This window comes from Syngnathoides biaculeatus, chromosome 16 (genome assembly GCF_019802595.1).
Source record: "Syngnathoides biaculeatus isolate LvHL_M chromosome 16, ASM1980259v1, whole genome shotgun sequence".
Taxonomy (NCBI): domain Eukaryota; kingdom Metazoa; phylum Chordata; class Actinopteri; order Syngnathiformes; family Syngnathidae; genus Syngnathoides; species Syngnathoides biaculeatus.
In genome coordinates this window covers 3135633-3162500 of record NC_084655.1, presented here as the reverse complement: position 1 = coordinate 3162500, position 26868 = coordinate 3135633, and the positions used below count along the sequence as shown (strand labels likewise).

Below are 26868 nucleotides of genomic sequence, written 5' to 3'. Positions count from 1 at the left end.
AGACAGAACCCCACGAAGTTTTCATTCTTTGTTATATTGCAGCAAATTCCCAAGATCATTTAAGTTCAATTTTTTGACACTTTATGAAGTTCACTGTATTGACTTGCATGAGTTTACGGGTAGCGGCAGCTGTACAGCATTGGCCTCTCAGTTCTGAGGACTGTGGTTCAAATCCTGGCCCCACCTGTGTGGATTTTGCATGTTCTCCTGTGCCTGCGTGGGTTTTCTCTGGGAACACTGGTTTCCTCTCATATGCTCAAAACATGCATTATTTGGACACTCTAAATTGCCCGTAGGTGTGATTATGATTGTGAGTGCGTCTGTTTGTCTCTATGTGCCCTGCAATTGGGGGGAAACTAGTTCAGGGTTTACCCTGACTCCTATCCAATGACAGCTCTCTATCGTGAGGATAAGTGGCTCAAAAAATGCATGTATGGATAGTTTATTGGCAGATCAGACACATTCAACATGGTGCGTTTGCACGGGCCAACCCTCTCGACGTCGGCTCTTGGGTCTATGAACGAAACAGGTTTGCTCAATGACGTAGCATAAAAACCAGACTGCGCACAGACCACTTTCACGTGGTAATTTGGCTTCAACTTTCGGTCAGGCCAAAACATTGCTTTGGGTACTATTTGAAATTTGTATTCTTTTGACGTCCATGCAAGACACTCCGTAAATGGTTAGTTCAATATTATTTTTTATAGTTAGGTTGTTGTAGCTAACGAAAAATTCTGCAGTGTGTGCTGAGCTCTGTAACGTTTCTAACGTTGCACCATTCCTCGTTGATATAAAAGCATATTCCACTGCCTTTCATTTTCCATGTTAGCATACAGGTAAGTGCCCATATATATATATATATATATATATATATATATATATATATATATAATATATATATATATATATATATATATATATATATATATATATATATATATGCTTTCATCTCAAGTAGGTTGAAAATGTTTTTCTTTTTTCTCATGTTTTTTAGAATATATTCACTTTTGATCATTTTACTTGCACTGTATGTGGTTTTAATTGTCTTTGTTAAATATTTTTTTGTCATTATTGTTTCCATCCCGTTTTAAATGTTTTATCTCTTTGTTTTCAAATGCCTTTAACAGAGTAAAGCATATTGAGTTACCTCGTGTATGAAATGCACTACAGAAAAATGCTTTGCTTTGCAAGTTGAATTAAAAATCCGTCATATTACCAGATCTGAAAAAATGTCAAGCTCACACGACCAGTTTTAATTCTACATGCCAAATTTTGAGAAAAACCTCACCGTAATCCAACCTCTAAGGCATGTCCTCCACACGTGTTGGGAATACCAAAATGGCGGCCAAATATCTTCAACTAATCGACATACTGCTCGACGTGTACGTGCCATCCAGTCTATTTTTTTAAATTTTTTTTGGATCACTGGTTTGCTCGAGATGGCCAGCAACAAACCGGCGCCTGCCGGTTTCAGATGTGCGCTTTTGCAAGCCGGATGTGAGTCAATCATTCATGACGTGTGAAGTCGATTTACCATACATAAAGCGTTACCTACTTTGAAGCTTATTTCCCCAAAAACATGACTCAAGTCTGACAATGTGACACAGACACTGTTACAACAGAGCTTTTGCGTGGGACGAAAAACGGCTCCTGATGTTGCTTGCTTCAATGGAAAGACACTTCACTGTCCACCGGTCATTGAAAGAAAAAAACCCAACAACAACAGCATCATATGGACACATTTTGCAAAATAAGTTTCATTAGACACGTTTCTGGAGAAGTCAAAGAAATATCTCGTTTAAAGAATCTAGGATATCTATTTTTTTTAACAATATTTAAATATCCACTTGTAAAACATAAAACACCAATTCAACTATCTAAACTTTTTAGTGTATAAAAAAAAGAAGCAGCGATATCTTTTTTACATCTGATTAATTAATCTATTGAGCTATAATTGACTTTTGTACTATTAAGATTTACAAATAAAGATTCTACCAATCCAACAACTAGCTAACATTATTAGTGCAAAATATAAGGTAAACTGTTGATTTCCCAAATTCTAATGACGCTGGTCGAGCCCCACCGAGGCATGGTTGAGAAGCGGCTTGGGGTCGAGGGGTGGCTCAGGGTCGATGGTTGAGAGGCGGGTCGGGATCAAGTTCGACCGAGGTGTGGTGGAGAGGCAGGTGGAGGTCAGGCGATGCCCTGACAAGAGCAAGAGGTGGCGGTCCGTCACTAGGTGCTGCCAAGACATGAGTGAGACGCGGCTGGGGTTCAGGTGCCGCTGAAACATTAGCGAGAGGCAGTTGTGGATCAGGTGCCACCGAGACCTGAATGAGAGTAGGCTCGGGGTTGAGGGCCGCCAAGGCGTGGGCGAGAGGCGGCTGGGGTTCGACTGTCTGACGCTGCAGTTACATGAGCAAGAGGTGGCTGGGCGTCTGACGCCGCAGCGACATGAGCGGGAGGTGGCTGGGCGTCTGACGCCGCCGCAACATGAGCAAGAGGCGGCTATGGATCGGTCGCCGCCGAGACAGAAGCAAGAGGCGACTGTGGGTCATCAGGTTCGTCCTCAGCCTGCTGCCAACCAGGCTTGGCAGGCATGGATACGAGGGTGGCAGAGTGCACAGGGACTTGTGAGGGTGAACTGGTAAACATGGCTGATATAGAATGAGTTGACTGATGGGCGGATTTTGCTTGCTTGGTGCCTCCTCTGACCACCACGTGGGGGCCCTGGATGGATGGACAAATGGGTGCCCCAGAAATGGTCAGAGGAAGAGGACTTGGGCTTAGGCACAAGAGGGCAGGAAACGGAGGGAGGTGAAACAAATTCACTGGGACTAAAAATAGGGTGGGAAAAACCAAAATCAGTATCCGAGTCAGAATCGGGCAGGTGGTTATATAAGTCCAGGTCCTCCTCAAAATCAGAAAAATCTAAGTCTAGCAAAACATGTGGTGGTGAATGGGTCAGGCATGGAGGATAATCATAACACATGGGTGGTGCAGATGGCAAGGTAGGAGAGGACAAAAAGATAGAGCCCACTCGGATAGGGGACGCTTAGTCAACAGGCTGAGTGCGCTGGGAGGCAGACCGGCGTCATGAACAAGATGACACGCTGTGGCAACCCCTAACGGGAAAAGCCAATGATTAAAAAAAAAAGAATATTTAGTGCTTAATTGGCTTTGTTTTTAGTGTTTTGATTATTTTAATTGGTAGGGTTTACTGATTGATTAGGTTGGATTAATCAAAAGGGGGGAAACTGTTTGGCGGTTTATGTTTTGCATCTATACCGAATATTAGTTCTATTAGCTCTACCTTCAACTTTAACAGGTTTTATCCTGTTATGGGTTCTAGTTCTCCCGGTCAAGCTGTTCCTCATGTTATGTTGTTTTTACTGGCTCCATGTGTATACAGCTGGACAGAGATAACTGTCTTGTTTTCTCTTTATGTCTCTCTTTCATATAACCAAAGGACTTTTATAGTCTGATCTTTAGTGTAAGGGGTGACAACTCCTGAGACTTGTACCTTTTCCTCTCTTTGCAAAGATTTTCCTTTCTTTTGTTATAAAAATACAGAAAGCCTAGATTGTCTCCTTGGTTATGGTGTCAGAAAAAGATTTTACCAAAACACAGGCACCTAGAGAACATGCAAACTCCACACAGGTAGGGCCGGGATTGAAACCCGGTCCTCAGAACTGTGAGGCCAACACTTTACAGCTGTACCACCGTGCTGCCCTGACTTTATACCATCTGAATTTTTTCAAAACTATTGCTTAATTTGCGCCATTTTATATAGAAAATAATGAATTGCTTTAGGCTAGTTTCCTAAACTTCTCAATATAGTTGCCATTAAGCTAATTCTGAAAAAAAAGTTAGCTGGATGCTTCCATGCTCAAACCCCCCCACCTTGCATGTTCACAAACTATACCCAAGATTGCGGAAATTCTGTTTTTTAATACCCCCAGTGATTACTTGAACTTAAATTTACTTTTTGACAATTTTAAATCAGGTTTCCAAACTCAACACAGTACAGAATAAGATCGTATCTTAGTGCTAAATGATGTCAATGAGAGGTTTGATATGGTGGATTGCAATATACTACTTAACAGGTTGGAAATGTGGATAGGATTAAATGTAAGTCCTTAAAAATGATTTTAATCCTATGTGGAAGGAAGGAGTCATTTTATAACTTCTGGAAACTCTCACTCTCATTAATGGGGTCAGTTCCAGGTCCTTTCCAATTCAACCTATATATGCTAACCTTGGCTTCAATTCTGCAAGAGCCTTCATTGTTGACTATTGCAGCTGTACCAACGTAGATGAGACAAAGTTGTATATAGCATTGCCTCTAAAGCCCACAGTTCCAATGAGGTGTTTTGCTCGGCAAGAAAAATTATTAAAAACCTCAAGTCACTCTCTTTAAAAAAAAACAAAGAACATGTTCAAAATGTTGTTGTAGTGATTCCAACCTGACATTCAACAGTCATATGAAATTACAAAAACAGCCTTCGACCAACTGAAAAACACCTCCAGAGTGAAAGTTTGCATTTGTCAAGCAGACTGGGAGACCCCTATCTGTGCCTTTATTTATTTATTTAATCCAAGCAGACTTGACTACTGTGATGGTCTTCTGACTGTCATCCCCAAAAAGAACATCAAACAGCTGCAGCTCTTTCAAAATGCCGAAGCTCAGGTTCTGACCAGAAAAAAAGAGGCCTGGACATACAGTATTCCAACTGTAAAGTCCCTACATTCCTTTCCATTCATCTTAAAAAAATGAAAATTTTGCGATTGGTTTATAAAGCACCATATGGTTAAGACCTTGAATATGTGAAAAGAACATTGATTGACTAAAAACCTAACAGGGCTCTGAGATCTACAGACTCTGGTCAAATAGTGGAGCACATAATCCAAAGCAAACAATGAAGTGGCATTTTGCAGTTGTGACGCACACAAATGGAATAAGTTGACAACAGAAGGGAAGTCAGTCAGTGTCAATGTTTTAAGTCCAGATTAATAACTCTTCTTTTTTAATGTACATGACTTGAGTATTTTAGAGCAATTCCACTTTTAAACAACTTTTCTTGCAATTAGATTTTAAGATGTCTTTTATTTTTGTTTTTCTATCATCTAAAGAATATTGTGTTACATTGTATAGAAAATGGACTACATTAAGTTGCATTATAATAAAATCAGTCCATCCATTTTTTTAGCCGCTTATCCTCACAAGAGTCATGGGAGTGCTGGAGCCTATCCCAGCCTCGAACGGACAGGAGGCAGGGTACACACTGAACTGGTTCCCAGCCAATCGCAGAATAATAAAATCATTTCAAATAAATACAATATCTAATAGTTTGCTATATGCCTAAAATTCAGTTTGCACAACTGAGTAATTGAATAAGTAGCCTTAAAACTGAAAAATTGCAATGCTAATACGCTCTAACTCATCAGAAATAATGTTATTTATGGCCAAATATGTGCATAAAAAGAAAACTACTTAATAAAAAAAACATTTGTCAATGTATGGCTGGTAATTTATTAGCAAATACAGCTCTTTTTCATAAATTTGTATATCTAAATGTTATATTTGAGCTGCACTAGCCATGAACCACTGCATATCACTGCATTCATGTGCAGTATATTGCTGTGTCAGAGGAGTGTAAAGTAACTCCTATTGCATAATCAAAGTTCATTGAGTTTAATCTCCTATAATTCATGTGCTTTGTTATGTCATAACTGAGCTGTTTATGTGAAATGCAGTGCAGTTTTTAGTAATATATTAGTTTTAGTAAGATAATACGCCATTGATGGCATCAGGTCCCTTTATGTTATGGCTTTCCTTTGTTAGTGATTTAGGTATTTGCTTTATCATTAGTGGGTTTTTTTTGCCTTCATGTCTCTCCTTGATGTGTTAGGTTAGTTTGTCACGATGTTCGACTGAACTCCTATGTTGCATAATGCAATAACAAGAACATGCTGATAACTGAAATGCTTTCCATTGGGGGACCATCGGCCCTTAACTGTAATCTATATAGTTAAGAAAAGAGCATGCAAGTCATAAAAGTAGCGAACTATTGGACTTAATTGTGGATGAAATGTCATAAGCAAGATTGATACAGTAGTTACTACTATATCTTGTTTTCCATCTTGTAAAAATGACACAATGGAAATCTGAATACTTTCTGTGACTTTGTTGTTCTAATTTCAAACCAAAATTTCCCACAGGAAATAATGTACAGTGAATCACTTTAGTCCAGGTCAAACTGTTGCCGTCATAAAACCTGTTCAGTTCAGACAATATTTTAAGTAGCATAACAACATTTTAAACAGTGATACAAGAATAAGAACTTAGTAATAACAAAAATAATGTAAAATTCACCTTAGAAAAACACGCGCCTTATACATGTGGAATGGACAAGGTGTCACGTATAGTGAGGAGCTGGACTCAAGAGCAGGTGGAGGCAGATGTAATATGATGAACAGTTTATTTAAGAGCAGTTATGGAGGTGGTCAGGGGAGGATTACTTGGTGTGTTCCCATGGGAACCTGGGCAGAGGTTTCTAAACTGTAAGATATCATCTTCATGTCATGTGTATAACACTATCTAGGATCGATAACTAGGGCTGTATGATGAAAACGAGTGAGCATATGAGAATAAACTGGCTACATGCACATAAATCCCCGGAATAGGGCTCGGGCGATGGGACGTGAGGTTCTTTGTATGCGAAGTGGGGTGGCTCGGAAGCAGCGGGCTCCTAATGAATACTTAGTAGTAAATTCGGATTGCATCTTGCCAGAAAAGAGGGATACTTGTTGTGTGAGGGAGTGTAAGGATTCCACGAGTTCTTGGAAAGTCTGTTTTTGCTGTCCTATACAGGTGCCTTTGAGGTTGAGTGCAATCATCGTTGCCTCTGGGGTTGCGAGGTCCATGATGGCTCAGGTATTCTATCATGTATGGTGAGGAGCTGGATCCAAGAGAAGGTGGTAGCAGATGTAATATGCTGAAAAGTTCCTTTAAGAACAGTTATGGAGGTGTTTCGAAATGTTTGCCAGGCGGTGGTGTGGACAGGTGGCAGGCAGCGAAGAGGACAAGTGGCTAGCTTGGTGGCAAGAATGATGCGGATCATGAACACAGGGGAATGCTGGGAACAAAGACACGAGGGTTAACAAGAGGAGAAGGAATAGAATTGCTTATGTACATTAATGGGCAGTGGTACCGCTGGTAGTAACTGCAATACGCTGGTGAGGAACAGGTATGATTTATACACCAGTGGCGACAACATGAATTGGAAAAAAGTCCTGCAAATAGTGACGGGAGGGGGGAGAGAGAGAGGATACAGAAGCGGTACTGCAGAGCAGCACATGATGGAAGGACGTTTGCAATGTGATACTTTCACCTAGTGGCTGATTATACGATATCCATCCATCCATTTTCTTCACCGCTTATCCTCACGAGGGTCGCGGGGAGTGCTGGAGCCTATCCCAGCTGTCAACGGGGAGGAGGTACACCCTGAACTGGTTGGCAACCAATCGCAGGGCACATTGGGACAAACAGCCACACTCACAATCACGCCGAGGGGCAATTTAGAGTGTCCAATTAATGTTGCATGTTTTTGGCATGTGGGAGGAAACCGAAGTGCCTGGAGGAAACCAACGCAGGCAAGGGGAGAACATGCAAACTCCACACAGGCAGGTCCGGGATTGAACCCGGGACCTTAGAACTGTGAGGCCAACAGTTTACCAGCTGTTCCACCATGGCGCCCTCTGTGGAGCCTATTTCAGGTGGAAGGGGGACACCACTCTGGACTATGCACCAATCACAGTGCAGGCATACATATATGGAGACAAACAACCTTTTAGACTCACATTCCATGCATCTCTCAATGGGATTTGAACCCAGACTGCCTCCAGGGTAGTCAAGCAAGTGAACCATTACACACAATCAGCGATGCTACACTTGCAGATTAAAAGAACAATTTTCTCCAAATTTTTAGACAAAGGCTTGTTAATGAAGGTTTCTGTTTTTAAATGGGCAGATCCTAAAAGTCCACTGCTGAACAACATACAGAGGTTTGAAGCTGCTGAGGTCTGGAACCTCTTGAAGGGGCATCTCGGCAATGATTGATGATATTGAAGGATCATGACAACGATGATTCTTAAACATGATTTGGAAATCATCTTCACCCTATATTTAATTAAATACACTACAAAGACAAGATATAGAATATTTAAACTGATAATCTTAAACTGATAATCTTAATGTAATTTAAAATTATGTTTGCAACATGTTCCAAAAATCTGTGACGGGTTGCAAAAACGGCTGAGAAAGTTGAGGATTGCTGTTTGGAATACCCCACAGGTGAGCGGGCTAACTGGGAACAAGTGGGTGCCATGATTGCGCATAAAAAGAGCTTCCCTGAATTGCTCAGTCATTCCAAGCAAAGATGGGGGAAAGTTCACCTCTTTAGTGCATGAGTAAATAGTCACAGTTTAAGGATAACATCTCTCAACGTAAAATTGCAAGAAATTAAGGGATTTCGTCATACTGTATATGGACCATAATATCATCAAAAGGTTCTGAGAATCTGGAGAAATCAATGCATGTAAGAGGGAAGGCCGAAAGTAAGTTAAACTCAAAACTCCTCTACAGAGCAAAAGATGTTTATCACCCAAAGTGGAAAAGTGTTTTGTGGTCCGAAGAGTCCATATTTCAAATTGTTTTTGGAAATTGTGGATGTCGTGTTCTCTGGGCCGAAGAGAAAAAGAACCATTTGGACTGCATTGGGTGCAAAGTTCAAAAGCCAGCATCCGTGATGGAATGGGCCCGGGTTACTGCGAATGGGATGGGTAACTTACACATCTGTAACATTAAGGTCCATACAGGTTTTGGAGAAATGTGCTGCCATCCAAGTGATGTTTGTTTCAAAGAAGGCCTGGCTAATTAAGCAAGACCACGTCAAACCCATGTTGCAACAGCGTGGCTTCATAGTAAAAGAGTGGGTACTAGAGTGGCCTGCCTGCAGTCTAGGCCTCTCTCCCATTGAAAATGTGTGGCACAAAATGAGTAAAATACGACAATGGAGACCCCGGAATGTTGAACAGCTGAAGCTATACATCAAAGAAGAATGAGAAAGAATTAAATCAAGAAAGCTTCCACAATTAGTGTATTCATTTCCCAAACTTGGGACGTGTTGAAGCTCTAAAATTCTTATTCAATATAAAGATGCAGATGTACGTCCTTAAAAAAAATATTATCCCAAAAATGTAGCTTTTCATGTTTTAACATCTCGTTTACAATAGAACAGAATAGAATAGAATGTCATGTATTGCCCCTATACATTGTGTGAGATAGGTGAGCATCTTCTGTATTTGCCTAAAAATTTTCAAGGTAAAAATAAATAAAAATAGTGATGTAAAATGGAATATTGAAATCAGTATGCCCTCATATATTGATTAATAGCACGCTTGACGAAAAATGAGTATTCAGGGTGGTGATGGCTCTTGGAAAATATTTCTCAATCTGTTGGTCCTTTTGTGCATCTATACCACCTTCCAGATGGCAGGAGCTCAAACAGTTGAGTTTGAATATCCTTTGTTGTTTTGCTCTGTTTGCCTCAGTTAAAATCTCAAAATCATAACCGAAATCGGAATCAGCTTTACTGGCCAAGTGTGTAAAATGTCGGTGCTGCTGCCTGGTACGACATTCAGAACAAAGAACAACAAAGCAACAAAAAGAACAGGAGACATTTCTGCTTATAGGAACAATTCCTGATAAAGAGTCGTGCAAAATGTAAAATCTTCTTCATATAGAACAGGTAAAAGATAAGTGTGTCAACGTCCCACATTGTGTTAAACTTGTATTATATCCCATTACCCATTTGCGGTTCCCATTATAGACCAGTGCAATGACAATTGTGCAAAGGGAGCAGTTCAAAGGTGGACCATGGCAGAAGGCAGAAAATAGTAGGTTCGCTGATCAAGAATTTAATGATTTTATTGCCTGTTCTGGACCTAGTTTGCGTTGTGTGCAAGTCCTCAATAGTGGGTAGAGTGGTGCTGACAATCTGTTCGGCAGTTTTGATTGTCCGTCGCAGTTTGTACTTTTATGTGGCGGCCCCAAACCAGACTGATGGAGGTATATAATACTGATTGGATGACTGTTGTGTAGAACTGTCTCAGCAGCTCTTGTGACAGGCTGTGCTTCCTCAGAAGCCACAAGAAGTACATCCTTTTCTGGGCTTTTTTGAGGATGAAGTTGATGTTCGTCTCCCACTTCAGGTCCTCTGAGACTGTAATTCCCAAGAACTTCGAGGTCTCGACGGTTGACACAAGACAGTTGACCAAATGCAGACAGAGACTCCCTCAATGGATAAGCGGCAAAATGCCAGCCACAACTTTGTGTCCAGGCTGTTTCTTTTTGAAGACTCTCAGGAAGTGGGGGCGGTGTTGAACATTCTTCATGACTCCTGAGATGTTGTTCATCCAGGAGATGTCTTTAGAGATCAGGAATCCCAGGAACCTGAATGTGTTGACTCTCCACACACTCACTGTGGATGAAGAGTGGAGGCAGTTCAGTTCTGTTTCTCCTGAAGTCCATAGTGATCTCTTTTGTCTTTTTAGTGTTCAATGCCAGATTGTTGTTTGAACACCAGGTTGTGAGCTTCTGGACCTTCTCTCTGTAGACTGCTTAGTCTCCCTTCGAGATCAGCCCGGCCACTGTTGTCACCGCAACGGCTGTGAAAAATGCAAAAGACAGAAATGGGCCAATTTACCAGATTGCTAGATTATGGCTTTCTGTGCACTTGCACATTGACATGTCAGAAAAGACCAGGATTGGTCAAACTGACTGTCAGTCAATCAACGCAATGCGATCGATGTATTGTGCACACTTCTTTTTTTTGTAACACAGCCAGTTGATCAACCACAACTGGCTTCAGTCTGTTGTGATTGACGCATTGAACATCCATTGTCTAAAGCGCTTCCACCTCTTGTTGGCTATTTAACATGCTGGTCAAACTTCGGGACGACAGCCTTTAGATTAGTTTCGATAAAGTCCCCAGCTATGATGTGAATGGCTTTGGGGTGGGCTCGCCGCTGTTCATTAATGATGTTCAGCAGGAGAGAGAGCGCATGATGGTAACTACACGTACAGTGAAGAAAATAAGTATTTGAAGACCCTGCTATATTGCATGTTCTCCCACTTAGAAATCATGGAGGTGTCTGAAATTTTCATCGTAGGTGCATGTCCACTGTGAGAGAGATAATCTAAAAAGTTAAATCCAGGAATCACAATGTATGATTTTTTTAAACAATTTATTTTTTATGTGTCAGATGCACCTGTGTGAGGTCGTTAGCTGCATAAAGACCCCTGTTCACCCATACAATCAGTAAGACTCAAACTTGTAACATGGCCAAGACCAAAGAGTTGACCAAAGACACCAGAGACAAAATTGTACAACTCCACATGGCTGGAAAGTACTACGGAGAAATTGCCAAGCATCTTTGTGAAAAAAGGTCCATTGTTGGAGCAATCATTAGAAAATGGAAGAAGCTAAACATGAAGGTCAATCTCAATCGGAGTGTAGCCCCATGAAAGATATCACCTTGTGGGATTTCAGTGATCCTTAGAAAGGTGAAGAATCAGCCCGGGGCTACACAACAGGATTGGTCAATGACCTGAAAAGAGCTGGGACCGCCAGTTCCAAGGTGACTGTCACGGTTTGAAATCATGCATGGCACGGAAGGTTCCCCTGCTTATACCAGCACATGTCAAGACCCTTCTTAAGTTTGCCAATGACCATTTGGATGATACAGAGGAGTCATGGGAGAAGGTTTTGTGGTCAGATGAGACCAAAATTGAACTTTTTGGTCATAATTCCACTAACCGTGTTTGGAGGAAGACGGATGATGAGTTCCAAGAACACCATCCCTACTGTGAAGCATGGGGGTGGTAGCATCATGCTTTGGGGGTATTTTTCTACACATGAGACAGGATGACTGCACTGTATTAAGGAGGGGATGACCGCGCCCAGGTATTGTGAGATTTTGGGGAACAACCTTTTTCCCCTTAGTCAGAGCATTGAAGTTGGGTCATGGCTGGGTCTTTCAAGATGACAATGACCCGAAGCGCACAGCCAGGAAAACCAAGGAGTGGCTCCACAAAAAGCATATCAAGGTTCTGGCGTGGCTTAGCCAGTCTCCAGACCTAAACCCAATAGAAAATCTTTGGAGGGAGCTGAAACTCCGTGTTTCTCAGCGACAGTCCAGAAACCTGTCTGATCTGGAGATCATCTGTGTGGAGGAATGCAGCCAAAATCCCCTCTCCAGTGTGTGCAAACCTGGTGAACAACTACAGTAAACGTTTGACCTCTGTAATTGCAAACAAAGGCTCCTGTACCAAATATTAACATTGGTTTTCTCAGGTGTTCAAATACTATAAGTATTTGCAGCTGTGTCACACAAATAAATTGTTAAAAAAAAAATCATACATTGTGATTTCTGGATTTTTCTTTTTAGATGGTCTCTCTCACGGTGGACACGTACCTACGATGAAAATTTCAGACCCCTCCATGATTTCTAAGTGGGAGAACTTGCAATATAGCAAGGTGTTCAAATACTTATTTTCTTCTTTTGTTCCTACCCTCATCTATGGGCACAAAGTGTCGGTTGTGACCGAAAGAACAAGATCCCATATAAAAGTGGTTGAAATGAGTTTCCTTCGCAGGGTGTCCGGGCTCTCCCATAGACAGGGTGAGAAGCTCGGTCATCCGGGAGGGTCTCAGTGTTAAGCCGCTGCTCTTCCGTTTTGAGAGGAGCCAGATGATGTGGCTGGGGCATCTGATCCGAGTGCCTCCCAGATGCCTCCCTGGTGAGGTGTTCCGGGCATGTCCCATCGGAAAGAGACCCTGGGTACGACCAAGGACACGCTGGAGAGACTATGTCTCTCGGCTGGTCTGGGAATGCCTTGGGATCCTTCCGGAAGAGCTGGAGGAAGTGGCGGGGAACACGAAGTCTGGGTATCCCTGCTGAAGCTACTTCCCCTGTGACCTGAAGAACCGGAGAATGGATGGATGGATGGAAGGATGGAGCGATCTTGTCTGGAATGTTGTTTGTAATGAAAGTTGCATTAAACTTATTTTGTGTCAGCATGCTAAGGCTAAAAGTTCCTAGAGGCTGTAGAAGTATAGTGCCGAAGTGTACATGAGCAATGTTACCAGAAAAACAAAGAAAAACCACAAGTGCAAACACTGAAAGGGAGAGCCATAAGCCGCTGTAACCATGTGCACCTCCATCTTTTTTTTCTATTTTGTGCCATATACAACAGAAGGTGTTGACATAACTCCTTACCAAAGGATTTGGACCTTTAATGCACAAAAAAATGACACTATATGGGAGAAGTGCGTTTGATTAGTCCAGGAAGGACATGCAGAAAAAGATATGAGGAAAAAGAATGGGAGGAGCATTTAAAAATTAAATTATGGAAAGTGAAAAATATGGAAAAACAAAGACAATTCACAATTGAGAATTTTGGGAGGAAATCATGATCATTGACGAAGATTAGACGACCCCCCCCCCCAAAAAAAAAAAAAACAGTACATGATGGGAAAGAAGTGCACCACCACTAACAAGAGCTTCGAGTTCCACTGCGCTGCGTTCTTCACAAAGGTAACCCTGTAACCCTAACCCTCCATTTCACATGATCCTGCTGATGATTCAGACAATGATGAGAATGAGAATCAGCAAGTGATGTGGGAGGAGACCGGAGTATCCTGATTATTGGACAGCATCTGATTCTACCAGCAATAGCAAAGAACCACACCCTCCTGAATGAGCAAGTACGTGCTAGTTGATAGCTTGAACAATCGCTGACTGGAGGTTACTTTCGGCTTGTCCCTTTCGGGGTCGCCACAGTATGCCATCTCAGATGAACGTACATATATGTTTGGCACAATTTTTACGCCGGATGCCCTTCCTGACGCAACCCTTCTCAGGGAGTGGAGGCCCCAGTGGGATACGAACCCACAACCCCTGGTTTACCAAACCAGTGCTCGAACCACTGAGCTACGGGGCCTCTTCATTAACAAGACTAATCATTAATAATTTAAAAAAGTGACTGGTATGTGAGTGGCACGGTGAGGGAGCTGTATAGTGTTGGCCTCACAGTTTTGAGGACCGGGGTTCAATTCCCGGCCCCGCCTGTGTGGAGTTTTCATGTTCTCGCCATTCCGGCGTGGGTTTTTTCTGGATACTCCGGTCTCCTCCCACATCCCCAAAACATGCATGAATTGGTGACTCTAAACTGCCACTAGGTGTGATTGTGAGTCTGTCTCCATGTGCTCTGCGATTGGCTGGCAACCAGTCCAGGGTGTACCCCGACTCCTCCCCGACGATAGCTGAGATAGGCTCTCCTGTAAAACTTGTGAGGATAAGTGGCTCAGAAAATGGATGCATGGACGGTTGTGTGTGTGATGAGGAAAATCCACATTATTACTAACAAAATATTTTGTTGTAATTGTGTATTTCTACAAATTACAAATGACACATCCATTTCCAGGTGACACAATTGGTCGCAGCAGATGGAGCATGGATTGGTCATAATCATCTGGAACACCCCGCAAGGCAAGTGTATCGGAGATCATAACTTTATGTTGTGCATGTTGTTTACCCTTTCACAAAGGCACCTGTTTTAATGCATACCAAATTAAAATAAATTCTTTGTAGATACACACACACACACACACACACACACCACACACACACACACACACACACTGACATTTCCAATGCACACAGTTCAGTTTCCTTTGTGTTCGGTGATAGCGCTAAAACGTCTGACCTTTTACAGTAAACAACAAAATGAAAGGAAAAGACCATTAAAACCAATTAAATGTATTTGGTGTTAATTCAAGACTTACATAACAGAATTTGAATGTCATTGGTTAATTTGAACAGCCACATTTCAGTTTGTGGGCACACACTTGGGCAACCACATTATCACAGTTTATATTTCAATTGAGTTGTACAGGATTTAGGTCACATTCATGGTGGAAAAAGGGTTGAAATTAGTGACACTTTTCCAATTTTTTTTCAATGTCAGACGTCATTCCAGTCGCACGACTGCATGAGTCGTGAAGATAACTCAGTTTTTCTCCTCTAATTACATCTTTACCTTTTATTCTTATCCTCCTTTTCATATTTTGAGTCTTTTTTTTAATTTTGAATGTTTGAGATGGGAGTAGCGTTGTTTTCGAGAATGGGGAAGGGTGGGGGTCCTTAAACATCCGGCTACGTACCTGCCTACGCTAGATCGATATAATATATATTGCATTCATCTTCTGACCTGAATGTGTATCCTTGTGGACTTTTTGGGCTGTTTCTTGTGCTAGTTCAACTTCATCACGTTTTTTTGGGATTGTGTGACAGGCGGCGGAACATGGAAAGTTTTGGTGAGCTCACCGGTCCTTAACCCAGGTTCTCTTGATCTGAAACTAAAATCGATTGCCAAATATAACACTTATCCACCTACATAGGAATGTTTGTGCATCTTTGAGCACTTTTTGGGACGGTTTCCTGTGCTCATTCAACTTAACGCATTTTGGAATTACTGAACGGGACTCCTTCACGGCTGGATGAGCTAATTATTTAAGGTTGTTGCCATATTGCAAATTTTTTCCAATACCCTCTCACCATTACGTGAGTGCTATATGCAAATTAACACAGGCCTCGTGTTAGCAGAAGATTAGCTGTCAAGATGCATCTCTTTTCAATTGAGGTTGATAATGGACTACTGCAGATGGTGTCAATTCTCGAAACAAAGCTTCATTGTCTTGAAGTGTATGTGGATGTGAATGGATAGTGGGGAAATGAAACCGTTGTTTGAAAATGGTGAGCAGAGGTGTGCCAAAAAATAGCCACTTAGCTCAACAACGTGGACATGTGTACTGTAGAAATTAATAACAAATTATCCAACAATTCTCCTTGAAATTCATTGGGAGCAAAGACCAAAGATGCGGGACATCGAGACAGGAGGTCACAACAGCAGTGGATTACCGAGGAATCTGGCTGGCGTGTGCTGTAGGCCACCTCAACCCCCAGTGAGCATGCATGCAAAACATTGACATTAGACTTACAAATACATTTGAGCCACTTTTACAAGACCCAGGTCAAGAATTATCATCCCCCACCATCACTGAAAGGTATGAAACTGAATCATACAAGAAAAAATTGGGACCCCAAATTATAATAGTTGGTGATACAGCTGTCGTGTCGTGTATGTCTTTCAACGACCCAAAACGAAAATGGTAGTCATTTGTACACAACTGCAAAACAAAATGATGAAGTTGTTCCCAAACAGAGGACAAGAGATAAGGTGAGACAAGGGGCAGACCAACTCATTAGGGTCATCCTCACAATCGGAGGAGCAGATGACAAATGAGATAAGCCAGCAATTTAAATTTTCCTCACCTATCCCTGCCCCATTGGAGGTAAGCCCAACGAAAAAGTACCCTAAATGCAATATTAGATCTACGGATAGGGTGAAGACTATTGTCAATGTTGGACTCCAGGTCACACAACGCCAAGGTCGTCCTTCCATCCCCCCTCGCCTGAAACCACTGCCCATTGAGATGCGAAAGGCCCCTTCTCCACCAAGAAAGAATCTTTCAAGAATAAGTCAGACCCTTATGGAGATCAGGCATTTTTCATCCCTGTAATTACCAGGGACAGAAAGTTCGTCAAACAGATATGGCATAAAAAAGTAAAGCAAAGCAAAGCAAATTTATTTGTATGGCGCATTTCATACACCGGGTAACTCAATGTGCTTTACATGATTTAAAGGCATTTGACAACAAAGAGATCAAACATGAGAACTTTAAACTTGAGTGAGGATAAAATGTGAAACTTTCAAACCATTGTCTCCAGTTATCTCTTATAGATGAGCTCTTTTTGATCTAAGGTTACTGTAGTAAATCAATGTTGATAAATGACACCATTACAATTTATAATATGGATTTGCAAAATAAAACATTAAACGAAAGTAGCTGTAGTAGCATTTTGAATGAGCAAATTCAAATTTTATGAACAAGTGTCAAATACAGAAATAAGGTGGTATTGCTGTTCAGTGTAAAGAAATTATACTGGGTGATTTAGGATCCTTTGAAGATCTGTTTTTTAGTTAAAGGTGACCCAAAGATTGTTGTTATCATTTATAGACCTCCAAGACATAATGGAAAATTTATGGAAGATTTTTCAGAACTGGTGTCAATTATCTGTACTGATGACAACTATTTTGTCATAACAGGAGACTTTATCATTCATGTTGACAACAACATGTAAATCTTCTTCTTCTTTTCCTTTCGGCTTGTCCCGTTGGGGGTCGCCACAGTGTGTCATCTTTTTCAATCTAAGCCTATCTCGTGCATCTTCTTCTCTAACGCCCACTGTCCACATGTCCTCCCTCACAACATCCATCAACCTTTTCTTTGGTCTCCCTCTCGCTCTTTTGGCTGGCTAGCTCTATCCTCAGCACCCTTCTACCAACATACTCACTCTCTCGTCTCTGAAGATGTCCAAACCATCCATCCAAGTCTGCTCTCTCTTACCTTGTCTCCAAAACATTCAACTTTGACTGTCCCTAATGAGCTTGTTTCTAATCCTATCCAACCTGTTCACTCCCAGCGAGAACCTCAGCGTCTTCAATTCTGCTACCTGCAATTCTGCTTCCTGTTGTTTCTTCAGTGCCACCGTCTCAAATTCGTATACTATGGCTGGCCTCACCACTGTTTTATAAACTTTGCCCTTCATCCTCGTGAAGGCTCTTCTGTCACATAGAACACCAGACACCTTCTGCCAACTGTTCCACCCCACTTGGACCCATTTCTTCACTTCTTTACCACACTCTCCTTTGCTCTCTATTGTTGACCCCAAGTATTTGAAGTCATCCACACTCGCTATCTCTTCTCTCTGGAGCTTCACGCCTCCTCCTCCTCCTCTGCCCGTCCCATGCATGCACATATATTCTGTTTCACTTCGGCTAATCTTCATTCCTCTCCTTTCCAGTGGATGCCTCTATCTTTCTAATTGTTCCTCCGCCTGCTCCCTGCTTTCACTGCAGATCACAATTTCATCTGCGAACATCTTGGTCCAAGGGGAATCCAGTCTAACTTCATCGGTCAGCCTATCCATTACTACCACAAATAGGAAGGGGCTCAGCGCTGATCCCTGATGCAGTCCCATCTCCACCTTAAATTCTTCTGACACACCAACGGCACACCTCACTGCTCTTCTGCTACCCTCATACATGCCCTGTACTATTCTAACATATTTCTCTACCACACCAGACTTGCGCATGCAGTACCACAGTTCCTCTCTCGATACTCTGTCATAGGCTTTCTCTAAGTCTACAAAGGCACAATGTAGCTCCATCTGACCTTGTCTGTACTTTTCCACGAGCATCCTCATTGGCAAATAATGCACCTGTGGTACTCTCTGTAGGCATGAAACCATACTGTTGCTCACAGATACTTCTGTCCTGAGTCTAGGCTCCACTACTATTTCCCATTACTTCATTGTGTGGTTCATCATCTTTATTCCTCTATAGTTTCCACAGCTCTGAACATCGCCTTTGTTCTTAAAATTGGGGACGAAGACACTTTTCCGCCATTCTTCTGGCATCTTCTTTACTGGTAGTATTCTATTGAATAAATTGGTCAAAAACTTCACAGCCACCTCTCCAAATTGCTTCCATACCTCCACTGGTAGTCATAAGGACCAACTGTTTTTCCATTTTTCATTCTGCTCTGTGCCTTTCTAACTTCCCCCTTACTAATCATTGCCACTTCCTGGTCATTCACACTTGCCTCTTCGACTCTAACTTCTCTCCCATTCGCTTCATTCATTAACTTCTCAAAGTACTCTTCCCATTTACTTAGCACAGTACTGGCACCAGTCAACATATTTCCATCGCTATCCTTAATCACCTTTACTTGCTGCACATCCTTCCCATCTCAATTTCTCTGTCTGGCCAACCTGTAGAGATTTACTGAAGAGACCTTTTCTCCTTCTTTCGTAGCCTCTTGTTTAGCCTTCGACACCTATTTTTGCCCGATCTCAATATATTCCTTTCGCCTCTCCTCAGTCCTCTCCATGTCCCACTTCTTCTCCACTAATCTCTTTCCTTGGGTGACTTCCTGTATTTTGGGGTTCCACCACCAACTCTATGTTCCACTCTCTTCTGGAAATAAGTGTACACCACTGCCAGTTCCATTCTTTTTACGAAGTCCACCACCATTTGCCCCTCAAAGTTCCTTTGCTGAATACCGTACTTACCCATCACTTCTTCATCGCCCGTTTCCTTCACCAACATGTCCATTGAAATCTGCACCAATCGCAACTCTCGCTCTCTCTCGGATGCTCAGGTCTACTTCGTCTTGTTCCTTCCAGAATTTGTCTTTCAACTCGAGGTCACATACAACCTGTGGGGCATCTCCGCTAATCACATTTTACACAATACCCTCAATTTTAAATTTCAGCCTCATCACTCGATCTGATACTCTCTTCACCCCCAAGACATTCTTAGCCAGGTCTTCTTTTAAAATAACCCCTACTCCATTTCTCTTCCCATTTACTCCATGGCAAAATAATTTAAACCCTGCACCTAAACATCTAGCCTTACTCCCTTTTCACTTGCTCTCTTGGATGCACAATACATCAACCTTTCTCCTAATCTTCATGTCAACTAACTCCTGAGCTTTTCTTGTCATAGTCCCAACATTCAAAGTCCCTACACACAGTTGTAGGGACTGTGCATGCTTCTTCTTCTGCTAAGTTGCTTCCTCCTCTTTTTTGTCTTTGACCTACATTACTACCTAACTACGCCTTGCAAATTAATAGTGCCGGGGGCGGGCGTAGTTAGTCCGGGCCACGACCTATCAGTTATGGAAGTCATTTGATGAACGCTCATATATGTTTGGCACAGTTTTACGCCAGATGCCCTTACTGCTGCAACCCTCTGCATTTATCCGCGCATGGGACCGGCCTACAAGATGCACAGGAATTGTGCACCCCTTCGGGCTGCAGATAGACAAAAGCAAGCAATCAAATATACAAAGTCAGCAAATAAGATGCACAATTTACACACTACCTAGTCTATGGTAAAGTTAAAGTCAGATAAAAGCAATCACATATACAAAGTCACCACATAAAATGCACAATTTACATACTACTTAATCTATGTTAAAGTTTAAGTCAGATAAACGCTATCAAATAAACACAGTCAGCACATAAGGTACACAAGTCACATACAACCTGTGTGAAAATATAATGGATATGACGATTTAAAGGATAGGTGGATGTAAGGGATTAGGTAAGGTTGTTAGCGCGCTAAGCTAAACTTGGGCCGAGCAGCTTCTCCATGAACGATACGGCTTGTATTTAGGTACCAACATAAGACTTGTTAAATTTCCTGTAAGTCCTCACATCCCTTATACCCATTGTATTAGGTCGTACACGTTATAAGGTTAAAACACGTTCGATGCTTCTTCAACAGCACTGTTTGATCGCAAACACTACTTGTTGTTAGGCAGCTAAGCTAAGGTGGTCTGGGCCTATAGACACATTTAAATTGGTAGAAGTAATTAAATACTAAGTAATGAAATGTAGGTTTTGCAGGTCGCGTAAGTACTCACTATTGGATGTTTACCTCCTCCGCGGATATTTGATTACATACGTTGCTCGATGCTCTCGAGCTAGGCTAGGCTAGGCTGCGCAACTTCAACACAAACGCATACGGCTCCAATTTGGGTACTAAGATTATACAGATGATGATTTTAGTCCACTGAATTCGTCACCAGGGGCATCCCACGTCGAGTACTCACAACATTCAGTCCAAATTCAGCAGGATTTAGTTATTGAACGGTCGTGCAGGACAGAGCCTCTTCAATTTGTTGTCACCAGTTCGGAAAACGGAAGCCAACTCCACCAACAACATGGAAATATAATCCAAGGAACTCTTTGCCATACTAGACACATTTGACCTCCCTCAACACATCAAGAGTCCAACGCACACTCAAGGTCGCATCTATCTTAGACCTGTCATCTCAAAGCAAATTTCAATCCAGTTTCTGAACTCCTCACAATACACAATCTACTGTGGTCAAAGTGCTAAATTATATATTGAATACTGACTCGGGAAAGGAGTCAATTTTGGTCTTGTTTGAGCTCAGTGCAGCTTTTGATAATGCTAAACACGCTGGAAATGTGGGTAGGACAAAATGGAACGGTTCTTAAAATGAGGTCCCTCAATTGTCTGTTCTTGGACCCCTCCTGTTCAGCCTGTTTAAGTTACCCTTCGGTCAAATTTTACAGAACTTAATTTTGACCATCATAGCGATGCAGATGACACAGAGTTATATTTAGCATTGTCTCCAGATGACTATAGTTCAGTTGAGGTGTTGTGCCACTGTCGAAAGCAGATAAATAACTAGATGAGCCAAAATTTCCTTCAACTCAACCAGAATAAAACATAATTGTTTTTGGCAATAAAGAAAAAAGGATTGCTGTTCATAAATACCTGGACTCACTATCTTGAAAAACCAAAGACCAAGTCCGAAACCTTAGTGTTCCGAGAGATTCTGACCTGACCTTCAACAGTCATATCTAATCCATCCATCCATTTTCCGAGCTGTTTATCCTCACGAGGGTGAGCAGTCATCGGGCAGGTGGCAGGGTACACCTTACAGGTTTAACTGGTTGCCAACCAGTCACATGGAGATAGACAACAGTTGCACTCACAATCACACCTAGGGGCAATTTAGAGTGTCCAATGAATGCATATTTTTGGGATGTGGGAGTGCCCAGAGAAAAACAACACAGGCACGGAGAGAACATGCAAACTCCACACAGGTGGGGCCGGGATTGAACCTGGGTCCGTAGAACTGTTAGGCCAAGGGTTTACAGCTGCGCCACTGCTGAGTCTGTCTGTTGGACAACTATCAGTCATACACTGCACAAATCTGGCCTTTATGGTAGAGTGGCAAGAAGAAAGCCATTTCTCAAAGATATCCATAAAATGTCAGATGAAACGAAAATCAAACTTTTTGGCCACAATGCAAAACGATATTCTTCTTTTCCTTTCGGCTTGTCCCGTTAGGGGTCGCCACAGCGTGTCATCTTTTGCCATCTTAGCTTATCTCCTGCATCTTCCTCTCTAACCCCAACTGCCCTCATGTCTTCCCTCACCACATCCATAAACCTTCTCTTTGGTCTTCCTCTCGCTCTTTTGCCTGGGAGCTCCATCCTCAGCATCCTTCTACCAATATACTCACTCTCTCGCCTCTGAACATGTCCAAACCATCGACGTCTGCTCTCTCGAATCTTGTCTCCAAAACATCCAGCTTTGGCTGTCCCTCGAATGAGCTCATTTATAATCCTATCCAACCTGGTCACTCAGAGCAAGAACCTCAACATCTTCATTTCTCCCACCTCCAGTTCTGCTTCCTGTTGTTTCTTCAGTGCCACCGTCTCTAATCCGTACATCATGGCCGGCCTCACCACTGTTTTGTAAACTTTGCCCTTCATCCTAGCAGACACTCTTCTGTCACATAACACACCAGACACCTTTCGCCAGCTGTTCCAACCTGCTTGGACCCGTTTCTTCACTTCCTGACCACACTCTCCATTGCTCTGTATTGTTGACCCCAAGTATTTGAAGTCGTCCACCCTCGCTATCTCTTCTCCCTGTAGCCTCACTCTTCCCCCTCTACTTTTCTCATTCACGCACATATATTCTGTTTTACTTCGGCTAATCTTCATTCCTCTCCTTTCCAGTGCATGTCTCCATCTTTCTAATTGTTCCTCTGCATGCTCCCTGCTTTCACTGCATATCACAATATCATCTGTGAACATCATGGTCCAAGGGGATTCCAGTCTAACCTCATCTGTCAGCCTATCCATTACCACTGCAAACAGGAAGGGGCTCAGAGCTGATCCCTGATGCAGTCCCACCTCCACCTTAAATTCCTCTGTCACACCTAAGGCACACCTCACCATTGTTCTGCTGCCATCATACATGTCCTGTACTATTTTAACATACTTCTCTGCCACACCAGACTTACGCATGCAGTACCACAGTTCCTCTCTTGGTACTCTGTCATAGGCTTTCTCTAGATCCACAAAGACACAATGTAGCTCCTTCTGACCTTCTCTGTACTTTTCCACGAGCATCCTCAAGGCAAATAATGCATCTGTGGTACTCTTTCTAGGCATGAAACCATACTCTTGCTCGCAGATACTTACTTCTGTCCTGAGTCTAGCCTCCACTACTCTTTCCTATAACTTCCTTGTGTGGCTCATCAACTTTATTCCTCTATAGTTCCCACAGCTCTGAACATCCCCTTTGTTCTTAAAAATGGGAACTAGAACACTTTTCCTCCATTCTTCAGGCATCTTTTCGCCCGCTAGTATTCTGTTGAATAAGTTGGTCAAAAACTCCACAGCCATCTCTCCAAATTGCTTCCATACCTCTACCGGTATGTCATCAGGACCAACTGCCTTTCCATTTTTCATCCTCTGTAGTGCCTTTCTGACTTCCCCCTTAGTAATCATTTCCACTTCCTGGTCCTTCACTCTTGCCTCTTCAACTCTTCCTTCTCTCTCATTTTCTCCATTCATCAACTTCTCAAAGTATTCTTTCCATCTATTTAGCACACTACCGGCACCAGTCAACACATTTCCATCTCTATCCTTAATCACCCTAACCTTCTGCACATCCTTCCCATCTCTATCCCTCTGTCTGGCCAACCTGTAGAGATCCTTTTCTCCTTCTTTCGTGTCCAACCTGGTGTACATGTCTTCATATGCCTCTTGTTTAGCCTTTGCCACCTCTACCTTTGCCCTACGTCGCATCTCGATGTACTCCTTACGCCTCTCCTCAGTCCTCTCAGTATCCCACTTCTTCTTCGCTAATCTCTTTCCTTGTATGACTCCCTGTATTGTGGGGTTCCACCACCAAGTCTCCTTCTCCCCTTTCCTACCAGATGACACACCAAGTACTCTCCTGCCTGTCTCTCTGATCACCTTGGCTGTCGTCGTCCAGTCTTCCGGGAGCTTCGGTTGTCCATCGAGAGCCTGTCTCACCTCTTTCCGGAAGGCCGCACAACATTCTTCCTTTCTCAGCTTCCACCACATGGTTCTCTGCTCTACCTTTGTCTTCTTAATCTTCCTACCCACCACCAGAATCATCCTACATACTACCATCCTATGCTGTCGAGCTACACTCTCCCCTACCACTACTTTACAGTCAGTAACCTCCTTCAGATTACATCGTCTGCACAAAATATAATCTACCTGCGTGGTTCTACCTCCGCTCTTGTAGGTCACTATATGTTCCTCCCTCTTCTGGAAATAAGTGTTCACTACAGCCATCTCCATCCTTTTTGCAAAGTCCACCACCATCTGCCCTTCAAAGTTCCTTTCCTGGATTACCCATCACTTCTTCATCGCCCCTGTTTCCTTTACCAATATGTCCATTACAATCTGCACCAATCACAACTCTCTCGCTTTTTCTTCTGACGCTGGATCCGGTTTCCTCCTCTTCTTTGTCTTCGACCCACAGTAGCTGAATTTCCACCGACGCCCTGCAGGTTAGCAGTGCCGGGGGCGGGCGTTGTTAACCCGGGCCACGACCCATCCGGTATGGGATTCTTTAGATGAATGCTCATATTTGTTTGGCACAGTTTTTACGCCGGATGCCCTTCCTGACGCAACCCTCTGCGTTTATCCGGGCTTGGGACCGGCCTACAGATTGCACTGGTTTGTGCCCCCATAGGGCTGCATTAATGCAAAAAACGATATGTTGGGCGTAAAAGCAACAAAGCGCATCAACCTGAATACACCATCCCCACTGTCAAACATGTTGGTGGCAGCCTCATAGTTTGGGCCTGCTTTTCTTCAGCAGTGACAGGGAAGATGGTTACGATTGATGGGAAGATAAATGGAGTCAAATACTCTTTTCTGGAAGACAACCTGTTGGAGTCTGCAAAAGACCTGAGACTGGGACGGAGATTTATCTTTGAACAGGACAATGATCCAAAACATAAAGCCAATTCTACAATGGAATGGTTCACAAATAAACATATCCAGGTGTTAGAATGGCCAAGTAAAAGTCCAGACATGAATCCAACTGAGAATCTGTGGGCAGATCTGAAGACTGCTGTTCACAAACGCTCTCCATCCAATCTCACTGAGCTCAAGCTGTTTTGCCAGGAAGAATGGGCAAGAATTTCTTTCAAGAAAGTCTCTCGATGTGCAAACCTGATAAACATACCCCAAGTGACTTGCAACTGTAATTGCAGCAAAAGGTGGCGTTACACAGTATTAATGCAAGGGGGTCGAATAATATTGCACGCCCCACTTTTCAGGTTTTTATTTGTTAAAAAAGTTTAAAATATCCAATAAATGTCATTCCACTGAACGATTGTGTCCTACTTGTTGATTCTTGACAAGAAATTAAAATTTTCTATCTTTATGTTTAAAGCCTGAAATTTGGCAAAATGTTTAAAACTTCAAGAGGGTCAAATACTTTCACAAGCCACTGTATACATTTGCTGACATCTTAACACATTTACACAATATTACAAAGGTTAACACTTTTACATAAGATATAAATCTTTTGACATTGGACTTTTGACTGACCTTGCTTATCTACGTTTAAACAAGTCTAGCTGTTTTCAGAACACTTTAAATAGTATAAAAAAGTGACGTAAAAAATAAATAACCCCATTCACAAGTTATACAATACTTAGCTTGTTTATTTGTTTTGGTCTTGTGCAATCAGCAAAATTCTTTGCTTTGTTATATAAATGATAATAGTCACAAATAACACAGTACAAGACATTTCCAGATCTGTATTGAGGACACCAACACAGTATGTCAACAGAGTAAAATAAAAACATTAAATTAAGTTATCATGAATATGAACTAACGATATTAAGCAAAAACATTTTGCTACAATAATGCACCTTAATAAAATATCTGTCCATTAATAAACATTTGCAAATTATGGTTATATTGTTGTGCCAGCATGCACCTCAAATATTCCTAAAATAGTTAAGCATAAAGTCCCTGATTTCCTTTTAAATTGCTATTGTCAAAAAAAAGAAACATCATCCAATCTCACAGTTGATATTTTGAGAAAATGTGGAAAAGCTTGATGCCACTTTGATTAAATCGGTTGGATGTATAGCGTTATGGTGTTTTTCTGGAAGACAATCATCCAAGTGTTTCTGTAACTACTACTCTGTTGTAAATGTTCTAAACTGTTAGTGCCTTACTTCCCACATCAATGATAATTTTAAGTGTCTATTTAAGTCCTCACTGATAGAGAAGATAAAGTTGGCACCATAAAAATTGTGTTCCTGCTCATCTCGCCTGCTGGATCTTGTGCGTGACCCTCTACCACCTCACATGCGCCTCCCCTGGGAAACTCTGGTCTCATTGCGGCACCAACTAATCTACCAAAACACATGAACACACTTGTTAGTTTTGTCTCCCCCACGTCCAAAATATAAACGGCAAATTTTACAGTAAAACAAGTAGAACTACTAATCTTGGATTACCCAAAATTTGACTAAAATTCCCTAAAAAAATGCCCTGAAGTGGCAAAAAAATAAAAAACTCAAAGGATTATCTGTTGAAAATGTAAACTCCATTTTACACTTGTGTGACAAGAATAATATAGTATCCAACATTGGAATCCTAGATCTTGTGTCTTATTTTATCTTTTTATACAATTTCCACTCTATTTTTATTTTTTGTATTGTTGAAACTATTGGTTGTAGAAAATATACTAAATAAGTGCATTATTGTCAGTTTTAC

General features: G+C 42.0%; 1 protein-coding gene across 4 annotated transcripts in view; it reads right to left on the bottom strand.

Annotated features, from left to right (window-relative positions):
• Positions 1-25781: 25781 nt before the first annotated feature.
• wipi1 (WD repeat domain, phosphoinositide interacting 1) overlaps positions 25782-26868 on the bottom strand; it is a 56546-nt gene continuing 55459 nt past the window's right edge. For 2 of the 4 annotated variants that reach the window (XM_061845916.1, XM_061845917.1), the window contains exon 13: positions 25782-26504. In XM_061845916.1, the coding sequence (XP_061701900.1) occupies positions 26454-26504 (51 nt within the window). In that variant the 3' untranslated portion in view covers positions 25782-26453. The remainder of the gene's footprint in view (positions 26505-26868) is intronic. The other 2 variants (XM_061845918.1, XR_009798769.1) reach the window with 2 other exon arrangements.